Below are 17746 nucleotides of genomic sequence, written 5' to 3' on the forward strand. Positions count from 1 at the left end.
CAGAGTGCAGTGCCTGGGGCAGGTGGCACACTGGGTGCTGCACTAACAGGTCACCACAGACCCAGTGCCTTCAAGAGGGAGCAGGGCCAGCAGTGTGCCCTCCCTCTCAGGCGGGGGACCCGTGGTACCTTCGAGCTCTGGAGGCTGAGATCAGAGTCGGCATCTCCCACCCCATTCTGCTAACGCTACTTTTTTTCCCCCTTTATTGATTTTAGAGAAAGGGAGAGGAGAGAGAGATTGAAACATCGATGAGAGAGAACATTGAATGGCTGCCTCCTGCACGCCCCACACTGAATATCGAGCCCACAACCTGGGCATGTGTCCTGACCAGGAATCGAACCGGCGACCTCTTGGTGCATGGGTCGACGCTCAACCAGTGAGCCACACCAGCCAGGCTGTTAACGTTACTTTTCTAAACTTTCAGACAAAGGCCACATCACTCAGTCGCCTGACCAGGAAAGTCACATTTTGGCCTGTGTTTTTTCAGCACCCCCTAACTTGTATTTTTTAAATTTTTTCATCCTCCACTGAGGATGTTTTTCCATTGATTTTTACATAGAGTGGGAGGTAGGAAGGAAGGGAGGAACATTAATGTGAGAGACTCACTGATTGGCTGCCTCCCACACGACCCAGACTGGGGCTGGGGATCGAACCTCAAACCCAGGTACACCCTCTTGACTGGAACCGAACCTGCACTTTGGTGCTCAAGCCGAAGCTCTAACCACTCACCCACACTGGCCAGGGCCCCAACTTCAATTTTAGGGGGGAAAAAAATCACCCTACTGTTCTAATTAAATGAGTATGTGCTTTAGCCCTGGCCGGTGTTGCTCAGCATTTAGAGTGCCGGCCCACACACCAAAGGGTCACAGGTTCAATTCCCGGTCAAGAGTACGTACCTGGGTTGCAGGTCTGATCCCCGGCCTGGGTTGGGGCACGTGCAGGATGCAACCAATCAATGTTTCTCTCTTACTCCCCGTCTCCCTCCCTTCTACTCTCTCTAAAAATCAATGGGAAAAATATCATTGGATGAAGATTAACAACAACAAAATAAGTATGTGCTTTTGATCAAGGAGAACAATACTGCGTTAAAAAAGGACAATGGAATGGCATATCCCCTTGAGTTTCCACCCTCAGGAAGTGGGGCACCAGTGGCCTTCCTCCCAGCCACCTCCCCTGCTTACACACAGGCCACATGCTGAGAGGCTATAAGAATTGAGGAGGTGTGGTCCAGTGTTATGGTAAATGCAATCTCCCCTGCTCAGCTCCTGGGCTTCTCCATCTGCTGCAAGCCGGTTTCCACCCCCCACAAGCCACAAAGTCCAGAGAGGTGACTCCACACTAGGCACCATGACCACGTGCCACCTCTACCCTCTCCCACCCCCTCCATCCCTCTCCCTAGCACCCTCCACCCCCAGGCCCCTCCTCGTACTACCAGGACTTATTTCCTGTTTCTGTGCGTCCTTCCCTGTTCTCCCCACTGGTTGCCCGACACCATTCCTGGGGCTGCTCTGGCTCCACCTGCTCTGGGAGCTGGCTCCTGAGTCCTGCTCCCCCTGCACATACACACACATGTACACACGCACACAAGTATGCATACACTCACACACATGCACATAGTCACATGCAGCACACTGGCATGCACACGTTCACACAGGTCACACACACATATGCAGTCACAGGCAGCATACAGGCGTGCCTACACTCATACACGCACACAGGTGTGCACACGCATGTTCCCGCTCCATGCTCCCCGTGCTCGCTGTGCATGGCCTCAGTGCATCACGTGCTCCAGGAGAGACCAGGGTCTTCCTGCCTGTCCCCTCACTAAGTTCTCTGTGTCAAGGATGGTGACAGTGCCGGTGACGGTGCCTCGCTGGGGCAGCTGGGGAAGGGAGGGCCTGCTGGCTGAATTGACCTGTATCTTTGACTTGACAAACTCCACCCACTGGGATTTGGTTACAACAGATAAAGTTTGGAAAGACTCAAGGAACAGGACGCGGAATTACCACTGGCCCAAACGTGATATTCTTGCCCTTCAGGTGCCCTTCACACTATCTCCTCTACTTCAGAAACATTCAATAGTTTCTATAACAAGATCCTATGACAAAAATACAACAAGCTGGAACTGACAGGCAGAAGGCACAGGTTTTTGGTGCCGCCAGGCCAAGACCGCCCCCTTGTGGGCAGCAGGGGAGAGACCCACAACTCCACTGGGAACCCAGTACTGGGCCACTCTGAGCACTGGGGACAAAGCCAAGAACACCGACACCCCTAAACTAGAAGAGAAAGGCAGGGCCAAGGGGCCTCAGCACCCCAGAAAGACCCACACACAGCACCAAAACGTTTCACTCCAACACCAGTAAGCAGAAACTGAAACAATTTTGTAACAACTTTACTTCAAGTGAGGCTGTGCGGCCCAGCAGGGTCGGAGAGGGTCCTGAAGCCGGAGCTCGGAGCTTGCACATGCTCTAACACGCCCAAAGGCACCCGACAAGACCAGGCGAGTCCTGGCACTGAGGCCGTGGCCTGCACGTGGACCTCTTGCCCCTGATGAGTGAGGAGCTAAGCAGCACAGCAGCCTGAACCTTCCCCGATGCAGCCACCGAGGAGCCTGCTTGCAGGATTAAAACTGATGGTGGGGACCCTGCGGGGCGGCTGCAGGAGGAAACAGCAGCCAACCCGGCTCCCAAACCAGTCCTCTCGCCCGAGGGCCTCCAGACAGACTTCAACCAGCATGTCCTGAGAGCGGTTCCTTCAGCTAGGAGCTCAACAGGGCCGGAGAGACCACAGCGCAGAGATGCGGAACCTTCCAACTCAAGGACAGCAGGCCCCTGCTCGGACCCCAGCCACCAGGCCAGCTGTGCCAGGAGGGCCCCCTATGGGTGGAGCACATGCCAGGTGGTGATGGCAGAGGGATCACCTCCAGCAAGCAAGAGTGGCTCCACCTCTAGGCACCCCCCTGCAGGGCTGGGGCAGCAACCTTTCTCATCCAGTTCCTGGGGGTGTCATCCATCACAAACGTGTGAAAGTACTTCATGACTCATAACAGGGAGACCTCTAGGACTTAGAGATACTGTGGCTGTGGAAACCATGGCAGGCTCCCCGGAAGAAGGGTCCCTGAGGAAGCAGGAGCCATGTTGCTGAGTGAAGCTCCTCTGCCCCAGGTGCATCACCAACCAGAGGGAACACCCAGGGGAAGAACTGCTGTCCCAAGGCCCTCAGCTCGATACTGCATAGCACACTGCAGTGCCTGTCACACACAGCCCGTCCCCCCCACCCTGCTGGGAAGCCCTGCTCTGCCTCCGCAGTCCCTGACACACGCAGGGCGTGCCCCTGCCCAGGACCCTCTCTCAGCACCCTCGGAGGCAAGCTGCCCAGCCCCACCGGGCCTTGCCATTCTGGCCTCCCTGGGCACTGCGGTCTTCAGCACCATCCCTCTCAGCCCCATAGCCTTTCCCTCAGCCGTCCCACCCCTCACCAGCTGTCCAGCAGCTGAAGGACTCGGCCTGGGTGTCCCAGCACCACCCTTATCACCAGCACTCGGCGAGGTGCTGTTTGTATATCCAGTCCTCCCTAAACATCTTCCAGGGAACCCAGGGGACCCAGAAAGCCCAGCCTCAGGAGGACTAGGGTGGTACCCAGGAGCCCAGTCAGGAGTTTGTGGGGGCAGGGCCCCTGGCCCCTGGGCCCTGATGTCTAATTTACATATTTCGGAGTAAACTTCTGAGCTAATTGTCCCCACTCAGTTCTCAAACAATAAGCAGGAATGCTTAGAAAAACAGTGGCCATGGGACCCAGAAAAGGGCAACTCAGAGGGAAGCTCAGCTTGCAGATGGGGCTGGAGTGTGGAAGAGCTGAGAAGGCTGCTGGACACACACAGATGACCAAGGAAGACTGACAGGAACCAAGTCGATGGCTGGTGCCATCGCTGCTGTGATGGGGAAGGGAGGGGACCAGGTTGGGAGAGTCCTACCTGGGGGACAGAAGGGTTTCCGGGGCAGATGACATCCCTCCCCTCTCTGCCCAACCTGGGGGCTAAGAACTCAAGACCCCTGCCACAATCTCCTGAGGGAGAGCCCATAGGACAGAGCCAGCCCACTCTGGAGAGGCATCCCCACAGCGACAAACGTGGCCCAGCTCCAAGCCTGTGCTCACAGGCCATGGGACCAACTGTGCTGTGCATGGGCAGGAGCACCTCTCTCCGTCCAAGACTCCCTGGGAGTCCATCCCCTCTGCGCCAGCTTCCTCTCTGCATCAGGTCAAGGGGTGTGCTCAGCACAGTGCCCTTCTCACTATGGTTGTTACTCTCTTCCCAACGGGCACCGAAGTCTAGTGACAAAGCCACAAACCGTGCTGGAGCCTCAGCTCCAACAGCCCCAGGGAAGGCGCCCTGGCAGTCACCCAGGAAGAACACAAAGACGTGTGCGGGCGGAGGACAGAAGAGAAACATCAATGAGACCCAAAGCCAGTTCTTTGAAAAGTGTCATAAAGTTGATAAATAAACGTCTAGCAAAAGAGACAAAGGGAAAAGAGAGAACACAAAGAATACCAACATCTGAGAGGAGAAAGGGACAGCACTACAGACCCTGCAGACATCAGAAGGACAACAGGGAACAGTGCCAGCAATTCTACCTGAGCAAATTCAACAACTCAAAACCACAAACTTACCCAGGTGACAGAGCATCCAAACCACAACTATTAAAGAAACAGAGTCTGTGGTTAAAAACCTTCTGACAGGCTGAGAGCTACACTGTGAATTGTACCAAACAGTTAAGGAAAAGTTAACACAAATTCCACACAATCTCTTTCAGAAAACAGAAGAGAAGAGAACATCTCCCAACTCATCCCATGAGGCACATAACCTTGCTATCAAAAACAAAGACATTACAAGAAAACTAAAGAGCAATATTCCACATAAATATAATCATAAAAATCCTCAACAAACCCAGCCGGTGTGGCTCAGTGGTTGAGCATCGACCCATGTACCAAGAGGTCACTGGTTCGATTCCCGGTGAGGGCATATGCCCAGGTTGTGGGCCCAATCCCCGTGGGGGGTGTGCTGGAGGCAGCCAATCGATGTTCTCTCTCATCGATGCTTTGCTCTCTCTCTCCCTCTTCCTTCCTCTCTAAAATCAATAAAGAACAAAATAAAAAAAAAAATCCTCAACAAAATATTAGTAACTGTAATCCAGCAGCATATACATGGAATGATACACCTTGACCAAGTGTGTTTACCCCAGGAATGCAAGGCAGATTTGAATGCCCATCAGCCACACTGACACAGAAAGAGGAAAACTACATGAATATATCAGATGATACAGAAAAAGCATGACAAGATTGAACACCCATTCATGATAAACTCTCAGCAAACTAAGAGAAGAAAGGAACGTCCTCAACTTTACAGATAAAGAACAGGTCCCCAGCCTGGCTGGTGTGGCTCAGTGGTTGAGCATGGACCCATTCCCAGTCAGGGCACAAGCCTGGGTTACAGGCTTGATCTCCAGTACGGGGTGTGCAGGAGGCAGCCCAATGATGTTTCTATCTCTAAAAAATCAATGAAACATATTTTGGGGAAGAGAGGGAGAACAGGTACCCAGATAGCTCAGTTGGTTAGAGTGTCATTCCAATATGCCAAGGTTGCGGGTTCGATACTGAGTCAGGGCACATACAAGAATAAACCAATGGGCCCTGGCCAGTTTGGCTCAGCAGTTAAGAGCATCGGCCTGTGGTCCAGAGAAGCCCGGGGTTCGGTTCCCGCTAAGGGCATGTACCTCAGTTGCAGTTTGTCCCCAGCCCTGGTTGGGTCGTGCAGGTGGCAACCACTCGATGTGTTCCTTTCACGTCGATGGAGGATAAAAAAATAAAAATAATAATAAAAAAAGAATAAACCAATGGCCCTGGCTGGTTTGGCTCAGCGGTTTGTGTCGGCCTGCGGACCAGAGAGGCTTAGGTTCGGTTCCCACTAAGGGCACGAACCTCGGTTGCAGTTTGTCCCCAGCCCTGGTTGGGGTCGTGTGAGTGACAACCAGTTGATGTGCCTCTCACATTGACGTTTCACTCTCTCTTCCTCCCTCTCTCCCTCCCACTCTATCTAGAGATAAATGTAAAAATGTTCTGGAGTGAGGATAAAAAAAGAGAATCAACCAATGGTCCAGCCGGTGTGGTCAGTGGCTGAGCGTCGACCCATGCACCAAGAGGTCACCGGTACCAGTCAGGACACATGCCCAGGTTGTGGGCTCGATCCCCAGTGAGGGGCATGCAGGAGGCAGCCAATCAATGTTCTCTATCATCGATGTTTCTATTTCTCTCCTTCTCCCTTCCTCTCTCTCTCTAAAATCAATAAAGGAAAAAAAATAAAAAATAAAAAGAATCAACTAATGAATACATAAATAAGTGGAACAACAAATCGATGTTTCTCTCTCTCAACCAATAATAAAAAAATAAAACATTATGCCTGGCTGGTGTGGCTCAGTGGTTGAGTGTTGATCCATGCACCAGAAGGTCACCAGTTCGATTCCTGGTCAAGGCACATGCCCAGGTTGTGGGCCCAATCCCCAGTGGGGGCATGCAGGAGACGGCCAATCAATGTTCTCTCTCATCGATGTTTCTATCTCTCTCTCCCTCTCCCTTCCTCTCTAAAATCAATAAAGAAAAAAAAAAAAAACATTACGCTGAGTGGGGAGAGAGCTTTCCAGATTGAGAAGACGGTAAGCAGTCTGCTGAAGGCAATAAAGATAAACAAAAGGAAGAAAAACATGCTCTTATTTATGGACAACATAGTTGTCTACATAGAAAATTCCAAGGAATCTATAAAAAAAACCTAGAACTAATCAGTTTAGCATGGTCAGAAATCAACCATATTTTGATATACTGGCAATGACCAACTTAAAATTAAAACTTTTCAAATAACATTTACAGTAGTTCTGCTGGGACCTGAGTTTGTATCTAAAGAACGCACAGGAGCTCTGTGCTGAAAACTACCAGACATACTGTGTTCAAGGACTGGACGACACAGCACAGTACATCAAATTACCCCAAATTTATCAAGAGGTTTAATGCAATTCCAATAAAAACCCCATTCTAAAATTCAATGGAAAGGGCCCACAACAGCTAAAAGCACCTTAAGGAGGGCAAAAGCAAAGTTGGAGGCCTCAGGACAGCTGATCTCAAGGCTTATTATAAATGTGCAGGAGACCAGGCAGTGTTCTAAGGACAGAGGACTGGCGCTGGGACCAAGAGAACAGAACTGGGGGCCCAGCAACAGGCCCACAAGCGTGGCCCAGTGATCACTGCCCAGGAGCAAAGGCAAGTCCAGCAAGGGCAGCCCCACAGCACATGGTGCTGAAACTGGCCATCCACCTACAGAAATGAGCCTCGACCCACACACCACAACTAACATAAAGTAAACTCAAAACGGTCCCAGATCTAACGGCAAAACATAGAAAAACAAAAGTTTTTATCAGAACCAACACAGTGGCACGGGGCTAGGATGTGCCAAAAAAAAAAAGTACCATCTATGAAAGAAAAAAAAAAAAATCCATCCAATAGACTGCATGAAAATATTAAACTTGTAGTCAAAATGCTAAACTTTTTAAACTAGAATATGTAAAGACCGCTCAGAACTCAGAGCAACACAACGAACCACCGAAACAGAAAAGGAGCAAAGACCGGAACACACAGACAGGCACACTCCAGCAGAGGACTGAGCTCACGGAAGGCCCTTTAAACGTCACCAAGGAAATGTGCGTCCCCCCCGCCCCCCAACACTGAAGCGGGAACTCGGTGCTGGCGGGGCCGGGGAGCCAGTGGTCAGTGCGAGTGAAGTTAAACCGGCACCTGCCCCGCGACCTCACCCCTGGGAACCACCCAGAGAAGGGGAAACGTCCGTTCACACAGCAGCTCCATTCGTACCCCACGCTGGCCATGGCCCCAAGTGTCCCCCTCCAGCGGTGGTCGCGCACCGGACCCAGCGCGGGCAGCGCCACCTGCCGGGCGAAGCGCCGAGGCACCGGCCGCGGGACAGACCCGCCCCCGAGGTGGTGAACGCTCGGGTCCCCGGTCCTGGACGCTGCCCCTGCGCGGCACAACCGGGGACCCGGCGCGGCTCCGCGGTGGCCGGGGGCGGGAGGGCGGCGGGGACCCGCGTCCAAACGTGCGCCGCTCACAGCGCAGCCCGCGGAGGCCGGACGCGCGTGCAGCCCCGGCCCGCAGCCGCCGCACGTCGCCCGCGGGTGGAAACCCCGTGACGACCCCGAGGGCCCGCCCGCGCCGCCCCGGCCCCGGACCCACCGTCCAGCGACACGAACTGGCCCACCGCCGACGAGCCGCCGCCGCTGTTCTCCACGAACTGCACTTCGGACACGATGATGTTGTCCTCGAGCACCGAGCCGCAGCCAGTGCACACGGCGTCGCCGCGCGCCGCGTCCAGCTCGATGTCGGTGCCGCCACAGCCGCGGCACACGCGGCCCGTCATGCCGGCGGCTCCGCGGGCCCGGCCCGCCGCTCCGGCCGCTCGGCCCGCACCGCCCGCCTCGCCGCCGCGCCCGCGCCCAGACTCTCGCGAGGCCTCTTCCGCGGTCGCCGCCGCGCCCGCAGATTCGCAGCGGCAGATTCGCCGCACCGTCAGTAACGGCCGCGCCTGCGAGACAGAGACGGTCACCGGGGCCGAGGCGGAGACGCGACGACTCGAACCCGCGACCTCCGAGCCCCGGTGCGGCCACAGTCCCAACACCACGAACGATCAGGCCTCCCCCGCGGCGCGACGGCTTCGGGATGAGGGGCGGGGCTTGTGGGCGGGGCCGAGAGTGTGAACGCGGCCTGTGACTGGCCGGGAGCTGTGGGGGCGGGGTCCGGGGCGGGGTTGGAGTGGGGGCGGGGCCTGACTAGGTGAGCGCTGTTAGTGCTGAGCGCCGCCGGTGACTGGACCGGAGCTGTGGGGGCGGGCCCCGCACTGGTTTGAGCGGCGGATCTCTGGGCCTGGTGGGGGTGGAGACTCGGCCTGGGACCGCCCGGCCCTGCCGCTGCGCTTCTCGAGTGCCCCACGGCTCCCCGGACCCCGGAACCTGTGCCTGCCGTGCTCTGGCATCCTCATGCGCGCCCCGCCCCTGCCGTCTGTCCCCACGGGACTCCCGCCACCTGTGGTTACCCGTGACAGTCACATTTGGGGTCCCCCCACCCGCGGGTGCCATTCCCAGTCGCCCCAACACCCATGACGTCCCTGGGAAAAACCCTAAGAAGAAATGTGTCAGGCTGCTTTTTTTTTTTTAAAAGACTGAATCTTAACTGCAGGAGCTGACGAGCTCAAACTAAATCAGAAAACCGCAAAGTTGTAAATACATCAAGTTGTAAATACAACTCTCCAAGGTTCAGCTGTAGAGGCGATTTAATCTCCATCGTGTGATGAGATTGTCAGATAACTGGATGAGCTGGTCCTAAGGCATCTGGAGCGGATACTCCACAGTAGTCAAGTACATTCTAGAGGAGAACCGTATCTGACTGGTTGGCTCAGTGGTTGAACGTCTGCCCTTGTACCACAAGGGTGCTGGTTCGATTCCCCATCCGGAGACAGCGTGCAGAACAACTGGTCTATCTACTTCATTCGTGTTTCTATCTCTCTTTTAAAATCAATAAAGAAAAAAAATTTTTTTTAAATCCCCATCATATGACGAGGTTTTCAGATAGCAGTCCGCCTGCACCCATGCAGGCCTAATGCAGGGCTGGACATAGACCTTCCTTGCAGGGGGGTTCTGGGAAGCAGAGAGGCTTTTCTGCTCTCCATTCCAGGGAGAGAGAAATGGGGTGTCGTCCCTGCTGGGCCTGAGGGGGCGCCCAGAGGAGGGAGACTGACCTCTTGGCCCTGGCTGGGGGAGCGGCAGACAATCACAGTGCCAAGAGGCGCCACCGAGGTGGGGACAGTGAGAGACGGTATGGGGAGCTTGACCAGCATCCCAAGTGTGGAGTGGTCAAGCTTCCCAGCTGCGTCTGAGGTAAGGACGCCAGGGGGAGCAGCTGGGGCACCTGGAGGGGGACAAGCAGGAGGGGCTGGCATTGAGGTCCCATTATGGAAGCGGAAGCTGGCAGGTCGCTTTCTTGAGCACTTTAAGGACCTCATTGCACTGGCTTGCTTCCATCATTTCTATCCCCAAAGTACTTTGTATCTGTTTGTTACACTTGAAGATAATGTACCATTTCTTTTTTCCTGGATGCTTTTAAAACTTTATTTTCAGCAGTTCAGCTAGGATGTCCCTAGGTGATTTCTTTTACTTATTGTGTTCATTAAATTCACATGTGGCTTCTGCATGGCCTCTCCCACTACGCTCTCTCTGGAATTTCAAGTGCACCTGTGTTAGGTGTTTGCTCTATCCCCAACGCCTCGTCCTCTGTGCTTTTTCTCCTTTTTTCCCTCCGTGCTTCCACCAGGGTGTGTTCTACCTGCTGCTCCCGGTTTCACTCGTCTTCTCTGCCGCCCGTGTCATCAGCTTTCAAACCCTCTTCTCAAGTATCCATGTCAGTCATTTTATATTTCAGTTCTGGACTTTCCATATGATTCCTTTTCTTTAGGTTTCAGTTCCCTGATGAAATTCTGTTTTTCATTTATATTCCGGAGCACACCTGTCGCATGTTAGAGGTTCCTTCTAGTAATGGCCCTACCTGGTGCCCCGTGGATTTATGTCTACTGTCTATTCTCGGTTTGCTTTACGTGTGCCTGTACCCTGGCACACCTGGGAATCTCGGCTGAATGGTGACCGTGGTGAGGCGGTATGTCCTTTTTCTTTTTGTTGTTGTTGTTATTAATTTTCACCCAACAATATTTTTTCATTGATTTTTAGATAGAGTGGAAGTGAGGGAGGGAGAAAGAAAAAGAATCAAATATCGCTATGAGAGAGATCCATGAATTGGTTGCCTCCCACACTACCGCCACCGGGGTCCAGGATATCAAACCTGGGACCCTGTGGTTCTCAAACCCAAGCTCTAACCACTGAGCAAAACCAATCAGTGGGGAGGTGTTATGACTTATTTTTCTTCTGCCAGTGGAAGAGGGTGGGCCCACTCCTGGCCTCAGCCAGGTGATTGGGTGCTGGGCTGCCTCAGGCTTTGGGAGGTCGATCGATCTTCTCTCCTGGAGGGCATTGCCCCTCAGGGGCCAAACCAAAAGTCTGGGTGTCACCAGGGACCCTTCTGGGCAAGCCTTGAACTCCAACTTTTGTGTCACTTCTGATACCTCTCTCTGACTTTTTTCCTTGCCTTTTACTGGGGTCTTATAATGCTCTTGTGGTTTTAACAACTTTATTGAGGCCTAACGACACAGATTAAAATGTATAATTTGTAAGTTTCCCTTTTGAGTCCTTCTTGGACTCAAAGGTTATTTGATGAGTATTACACCCATGAAACCATCATCACCTAAAGACAGGAGCCGAACGTTCCTCTTACACGCTGTCCTACCGTGGGTCATTTTTGTCTTTGTTTTTTCCTGATTAGCCTAGAGGTTTATCAATTTTGCTGACCTTTGCAAAGAATCATATTTGGTTTATTGATTTTTCTTGATTGTTTTTCTGTTTTCTATTTCATTGATTTCTATTCTGATTTTATCATATTTTTCCTTCTGCCTAATTGGCTTTTGATTTTTTCTTCTTCTAGTTTTGTAAGGTGAAACATGTCAGGGTATATCTCGCTCGTGTGCAGTGTCTGGAAGTGTCCTGTGTGCTTGGTTGCTCAACAGAGCCAAGTCCCCCACACCTCCCGAGGTTCTGAGTCTCTGGACACACTCCCATTTTTATGTTTGTGTGTCTGTTTTGCTTTCTATTCTAGGTCTCCCCTTTGGAATCTCCTCTCTCCTGGGGGTCGGCAGTCTCTGAACCTGAGCTGGTTTTGAGTCCTTTCTCCTCCCCCAAACTCAAGTGGTCACCAAGTCCTGCCCAGTGGCTCTTGCCCACAGCCTCTCCACTGCGAGGCATCAGCCAGGCCAACCCAGGGCAGTGCGCCGGACCCCGCGGCCTTTCCACCTGTGACCATAACCCCTATCTGTGTCCCACGTGGCGGATGCATTTTTTTTCCCCGATACGTATTTTTGAAAACTGCTGTGGCTTGGTCTCTGCTTGCCCCGGAGTGCTCCGTCCCTCCCGCCTCCACTCTTGTTATAGCGCAAAACGCGGCATTTGGGCACCTCCCTCGGGACCCACTTTACTCCTTTGACAGAAGATGAAGAAAATCGTTTTTGTTCATTCTAAGACATTAGAAAAATAAAGAAAACCTTGAGAAAAACTAGAAACCATTTCTACGTTCATCTGAAGAGCGCGGAGGTTGAACATCCGCTCACGGCGCTGCCGCCGCTGGTGTTGGCCGTTGTGACTTATCCGTGAGCGTCCTCTGCTGACTTCTGGGTTAGAGGCTTGCTGTCTTTCTTTCTTTCCCAACATTTAACTCATGCTCTGGCTTATTGGGACACTATTTTCATTGTAAGAAACACAGAGAAGTATTAAAGTAAACACAAGGGTGCCCCTTGTTCTCAGGGCTCCCCAAGGCCGGGGAGCGCAGCCTTCTCCTGGGCGCATCCTTCCTGAACCCGGGTCCCACAGCAACGTGTGCGAGCACTTTCCCAGGCTGGCTACAGGGCACCAGCGGTCACCTTTCTTGCTCCCCAGGGTGGGTGTGCTGCCCGCCGCTGGTACATCTGTCTTCTGTCGCTGGACATTCCTTTCCCTATGTTTTGCTACTTGGAATGTTGCACACACCTGTTCCCACATCCCTGTGAAATTCCTAGTTTCCCCTGCAGATCCAAGGCCGGCAGAAGGATGCTTCAGGCCCAGCCCTCGAGGGGCCACACCTGAGCTTCACCTGCCGAGAATGGTGCACAACAGCCATGAGATGCAAGGTGTTCCGACCGGAGACCCACCGTCAGTCTGTATTAGTCTACGGCAGTGATTTTCTTGTGTTTTTTAATAACTCTTACTTTTCTTTTTAAGACTTTTTTTTATTGATTTCTAGAGAGAGAGAAAGGGAGAAGGAGAGAGAGAAACATTGATGTGGGAACATCAATTGGCTGCCTCCTGCATGCCCCCCACTGGGGATTGAACCCACAACCTGGTCATGTGCCCTGACCAGGAATCCAACTGGTGACCTTTCAGTGCCCGAGGGCTGATGCCCAACCAACCGAGCTACACTAGCCAGGGCTATGTCAGCAATTTTCTACGGGTGTGCCTCGAGCTGCAGCACACTGGTGTGCTGCAAGAATTTTTTTTTTAGAGAGTGAGGAAGAGAGAGAGAAAGAGATAGAAAGATTGATGAGAGAGAACATCAATTGGCTGCCTCCTGCACGCCCCCCTTCTGGGGATTGGGCCCACAACCTGGGCATGTGCCCTGACTGAGAATCGAACCAGTGACCTCTTGGTGCATGGGTCAATGCTCAACCACTGAGCTGCACTGGCCGAGCGCTGCAGGAATTTTTAAAACATGCAATACCTGTACTGACCTCTTTTCCCTTAGATTGTCAAATAACAAATGACAACAGCCAACACAATAATAGTCGTCCTGTGTGACTGTGACTAAGTAAAATTACACTTATTTTTTTTCAGATTGGCAAAAAATATATTTCTTGGCATGCTGCAGAATTTTAGTGATGAGTTTACATGCCATGAGATGAAAATGGTTGAAAATAGCTGTCTATGTCAAGGACACAGCAAACTGCGAGGTTTGTTTTAACCTCAGTCACTTCCCAACACTGGTACAAAACAGTCTCGAGTACACACTTGCTTCCATGAATCTTCCATTACTTGTCTAACCCTTTCCCCCGGGTCCTGGGAGCCGCCTTGTACATTTGCATAATTGTCTTTGAAAGGAGGGATATTACCCTGGGGACCTGGCATCCCCATGAAACAGCCTCTGTTTGTTGTGAGGGAGCAGGTGGGGTGGGAGCCCCTTGTTCACTTGGTTTTCCCAGGACGGGGCGAACCCCAGCCAGATGGCACCTGCCGCCGGGTCAGCAGCCCGCTCCACACGGTGGGCTCTGACCACAGGACCCAGTGTCACTTCCCTTTATTTTATTACACAATGTATGCATGTTCATTGCAGAGAAAATATGAAAAAAGACAAGGAAAACCTAAGTCACCTGAATACCAATGTAGAGGCAATTTCTTAACACATTGGGTTCATTTCTAATCTTTCGATCTTTTTTCTGTATTTGAAAATAGGTTTTGCCCTGGCCGGTTTGGCTCAGCAGTTACAGTGTCGGCCTGCAGTCCAGAGAGACCCGGATTCGGTTTCCACTAAGGGCATGTACCTCCGTTGCAGTTTGTCCCCGGCCCTGGTTGGGTTGTGCGGGTGGCAGCCACTCGATGTATCCCTTTCACGTCAATGTTTCTCTCTCTCTCTCTCTCTCTCTCTCTCTCTCTCTCTCTCTCCCCCTCCCTCCCACTCTACCTGAACAAAAAAATGGAAAAATGTCCTCCGGTGAGGATAAAAAAAAAAGAAAATAGGTTTTTTTTTTTAATCCTCACCCAAGGATACTTTTCTATTTCTCTTCAGACCGAGTGGGAGGGAGGGAGAGAGAGAGAAACATTGACGCGAGAGGGACACATTGACTGATTGCCTCCCACACAACCCCAACCAGGGCCAGGGAAAAACTGCAATCAAGGTATTGTGCCCTTGACCGGAATCGAACCCACAACTCTGGTCCTCAGCAGTGGTTCTCAACCTTCCTAATGCTGTGACTCTTAATACAGCTCCTCGTGTTGTGGTGAACCCCCAACCATAAAATTATTTCGTTGCTACTTCATAACTGTAATTTTGCTACTGTTATGTCTTAGGCGACCCCTGTGAAAGGGTCATTTGACTCCCAAAGGGGTCGCGACCCACAAGTTGAGAACCGCTGGTCCATAGGCCGATGCTCTAACCACTGAGAAAACCAGCCAGGGCTGAAAATAGGTCTTTTCTGTGGATTACCTCTTACACGTAAATACATTCATGACACATACATGCATTTACATGTACATTTTGTTAACCAAACAGGATCAGATTGTGCATTTTATTTGTAAACATTTTTGACTTAGCATTTCTCATAGCTGTGGAGTGTTCCGTGGGTGGCTGTACGTGGCTGCCCGCCCCGTACCCTGCCCAACTACCCCAGGGCTGATTCCAGGCTTCCACGCTCAGGGGCCCGAGCTGGCAGGTCCTCTGGGCATGTGCCACTCTCGCTGTCTGCAGGTGACCTCAGGGACCAACCACAGTGTCACTCAGTGCAGGGCACTGCCATCGCGGGGTCATATGCTCCTGACCCATCCTCCAGTGGATTCCCCAAAGTGGACCCAATGATGCCCTCTGGGTCACTGGCACCCACTTCCCACTGAGCACTGCCACCTCAGGGAGCCCAGTGTTCAGTCCCCAGCAATTGGGTGGGAAGACAGGCATCTGCTAATGGGAAAACTCTCCTACGAGTCTCAGCCCATCCACCACCATCCACAGGCCTTTGAATGTCCTCCCCTGTGCCACACTGTCCCGTCCAGCTGCAGGGCACTTTACCCACCAGGCACCAACCTTTAGCCTCCAGCACGTCTTGGACGTTTTCTCACGTTTGCCTCATCGCTTTGCAGGTGGCAGGTTTGGGGCTGTGGGGACACTGGCACGACGGCCCGCCTCTCCTCGTGGTGTCCTTCACTCAGAAAGTCCCTTCCAGCGCAGAGGAGCCTCTTCTGGTTTTGGTGCTTTCCTTTTTTAAAAAAATATATTTTTAGCCCTGGCCGGTTTGGCTCAGCAGTTAGAGCGTTGACCTGCGGTCCTGAGAGACCCGGATTCGGTTCCCGCTAAAGGCACATACCTCGGTTGCAGTTTGTCCCCGGCCCTGGTCGGTCATGTGGGTGGCAGCCACTCGATGTGTTCCTTTCACATCGATGTTTCTCTCTCTCTCTGTTCCTCTCTCTCCCTCCCACTCTACCTGAACAAAAAATGAGAAAATGTCCTCGGGTGAGGATAAAAAAATTAAAAATATATATTTTTATTTATTTTAGAAAGAGGATTGGAGGGAGAGAGAGAAAGAGAGAAACATCAATGTGAGCCTGACCGGTGTGGCTCAGTGGTTGAGCGTTGACCATGTACCAAGAGGTGGCCGGTTCGATTCCCAGTCAGGGCACATGCCCAGGTTGTGGGCCTGATCCCCAGTGGGGGGCATGCAGGAGGCGGCCAATCGATGTCCTCTCTCATCAATGTTTCTATTCCTCTCTCTCCCTCTCCTTTTCTTTCTCTCTCTCTAATATCAATAAAGAAAAAAAAATTTTTTTTTAAAAGGAACATCAATGTGAGAAAGAAACATTGATCCCCACCCCCCACACGCACCTCGACCAGGGATCAAACCTACAACCATGGGATGTGCCTTTGCCTGGGAATTGAACCTGCCACCTTTTGGTGTATGGATCTATGCTCCAACCAGCTGAGCCACACCGGCCAGAGCTGGTGCTTTCCAGCTTTACCTGTGTCGTCCGCCTGGGGTCTTGTTGGTGCTTTGTGCGAGGGAGGCTCCAACTTGACTTTCTGCAAGTGGGCGTGAGAGGAGGCCACGCATCCACGCCAGTTCCGTGCTCCTGCTTCCTTCTTGGATTCTTGCAGTGACACTGTGTGGCTTTGGTCAGGGCATCTAGTGAGACACTGAAATCCCGGTTAGGATAATCCCCTTCTTTTTCCAAAGTGTGGTGATGGCGGTGATGACACCGCTGACTTCAGTGGGCACTTCGGGACTCCAGCTCCGTCAGGTTGGACAGCCGCCATCACGGAGCCAATGTCAGGAGCCGCGAGGTCAGGAGGCACTGCGGTCACCCACGTCAGGTCACCAGGCCCTTGCCGGTTTGGCTCAGTGGTTAGAACGTCGGCCTGTGGTCCAGAGAGACCCGGGTTCGGTTCCCGCTAAGGGCACGTACCTCAGTTGCAGTTTGTCCCTGGCCCTGGATGGGCCATGTGGATGGGAGCCACTCGATGTGTCCCTTTCACGTCAATGTTTCTCTCTCTCTCTCTCTCTCTCTCTCCCTCCCACTCTATCTGAAAAAAAATGGAAAAATGTCCTCGGGTGAGGATTTAAGAAAAAGGCCATCTGGCACAGCTGGTGGGGCTCAGCAATGAGAGGTTGGCCTGGGGACGGAAGGGTCTGGAATTTGATTTGCAGTCAAAGCACAGGCCTGGGTTATGGACTCACTTCCCACTAGGGGGCGTGCAGGAGGCAGCCAATCCATGTTTCTCTCTCACATCAATGCTTCTCTCTCTCTCTCCCTTCCTTTCTAAAAAAATCAATAAAAACATTTTTTTTTTTTTTAAAAAAAGGACATTTGGCCGTGGCCAGTTTGGCTCAGCAGTTAGAGCATCGGCCCACAGAGGTCTCAGGTCCAATTCTAGGCCAAGGGTAACCTGTGCTGCAGGTTTGATCCCCAGACCCAGTTGGGGTCACGTGGGAGGCCAACCAATTGATGTGTCTCTCACGTCCACATTTCTCCCTCTCTCCCCCTTCCATTCTATTTAAAAATATCAATGGAAAAATATCCTCTGGTGAGGATTTTTCATCCTCAGCTGAGGACATTTTTACATTTATCTTCAGATAGAGCTGGAGGGAGAGAGGGAGGAAGAGAGAAAAACATCGATGTGAGAGAGACACATCAACTGGTTGCCACCCACACGACCCCAACCAGGGCGGGAACAAACTGCAACGAGGTACGTGCCCTTAGCGGGAACCGAACCCAGGACTCTCTGGTCCATGGGCCGACGCTCTAACCAC

At 52.4% G+C, this 17746-nt stretch overlaps 1 protein-coding gene across 2 annotated transcripts in view; it reads right to left on the reverse strand.

Annotated features, from left to right (window-relative positions):
- BRF1 (BRF1 RNA polymerase III transcription initiation factor subunit) overlaps positions 1 to 8473 on the reverse strand; it is a 46660-nt gene extending 38187 nt beyond the window's left edge. For both annotated transcript variants that reach the window (XM_036260331.1, XM_036260322.1), the window contains exon 1: positions 8290 to 8473. In XM_036260331.1, coding sequence (XP_036116224.1) covers positions 8290 to 8473 — 184 coding nt within the window. The remainder of the gene's footprint in view (positions 1 to 8289) is intronic.
- Between the last annotated feature and the right edge of the window lie 9273 nt (positions 8474 to 17746).

This window comes from Molossus molossus, unplaced genomic scaffold (genome assembly GCF_014108415.1).
Source record: "Molossus molossus isolate mMolMol1 unplaced genomic scaffold, mMolMol1.p scaffold_m16_p_1, whole genome shotgun sequence".
Classification (NCBI taxonomy): Eukaryota; Metazoa; Chordata; class Mammalia; order Chiroptera; family Molossidae; genus Molossus; species Molossus molossus.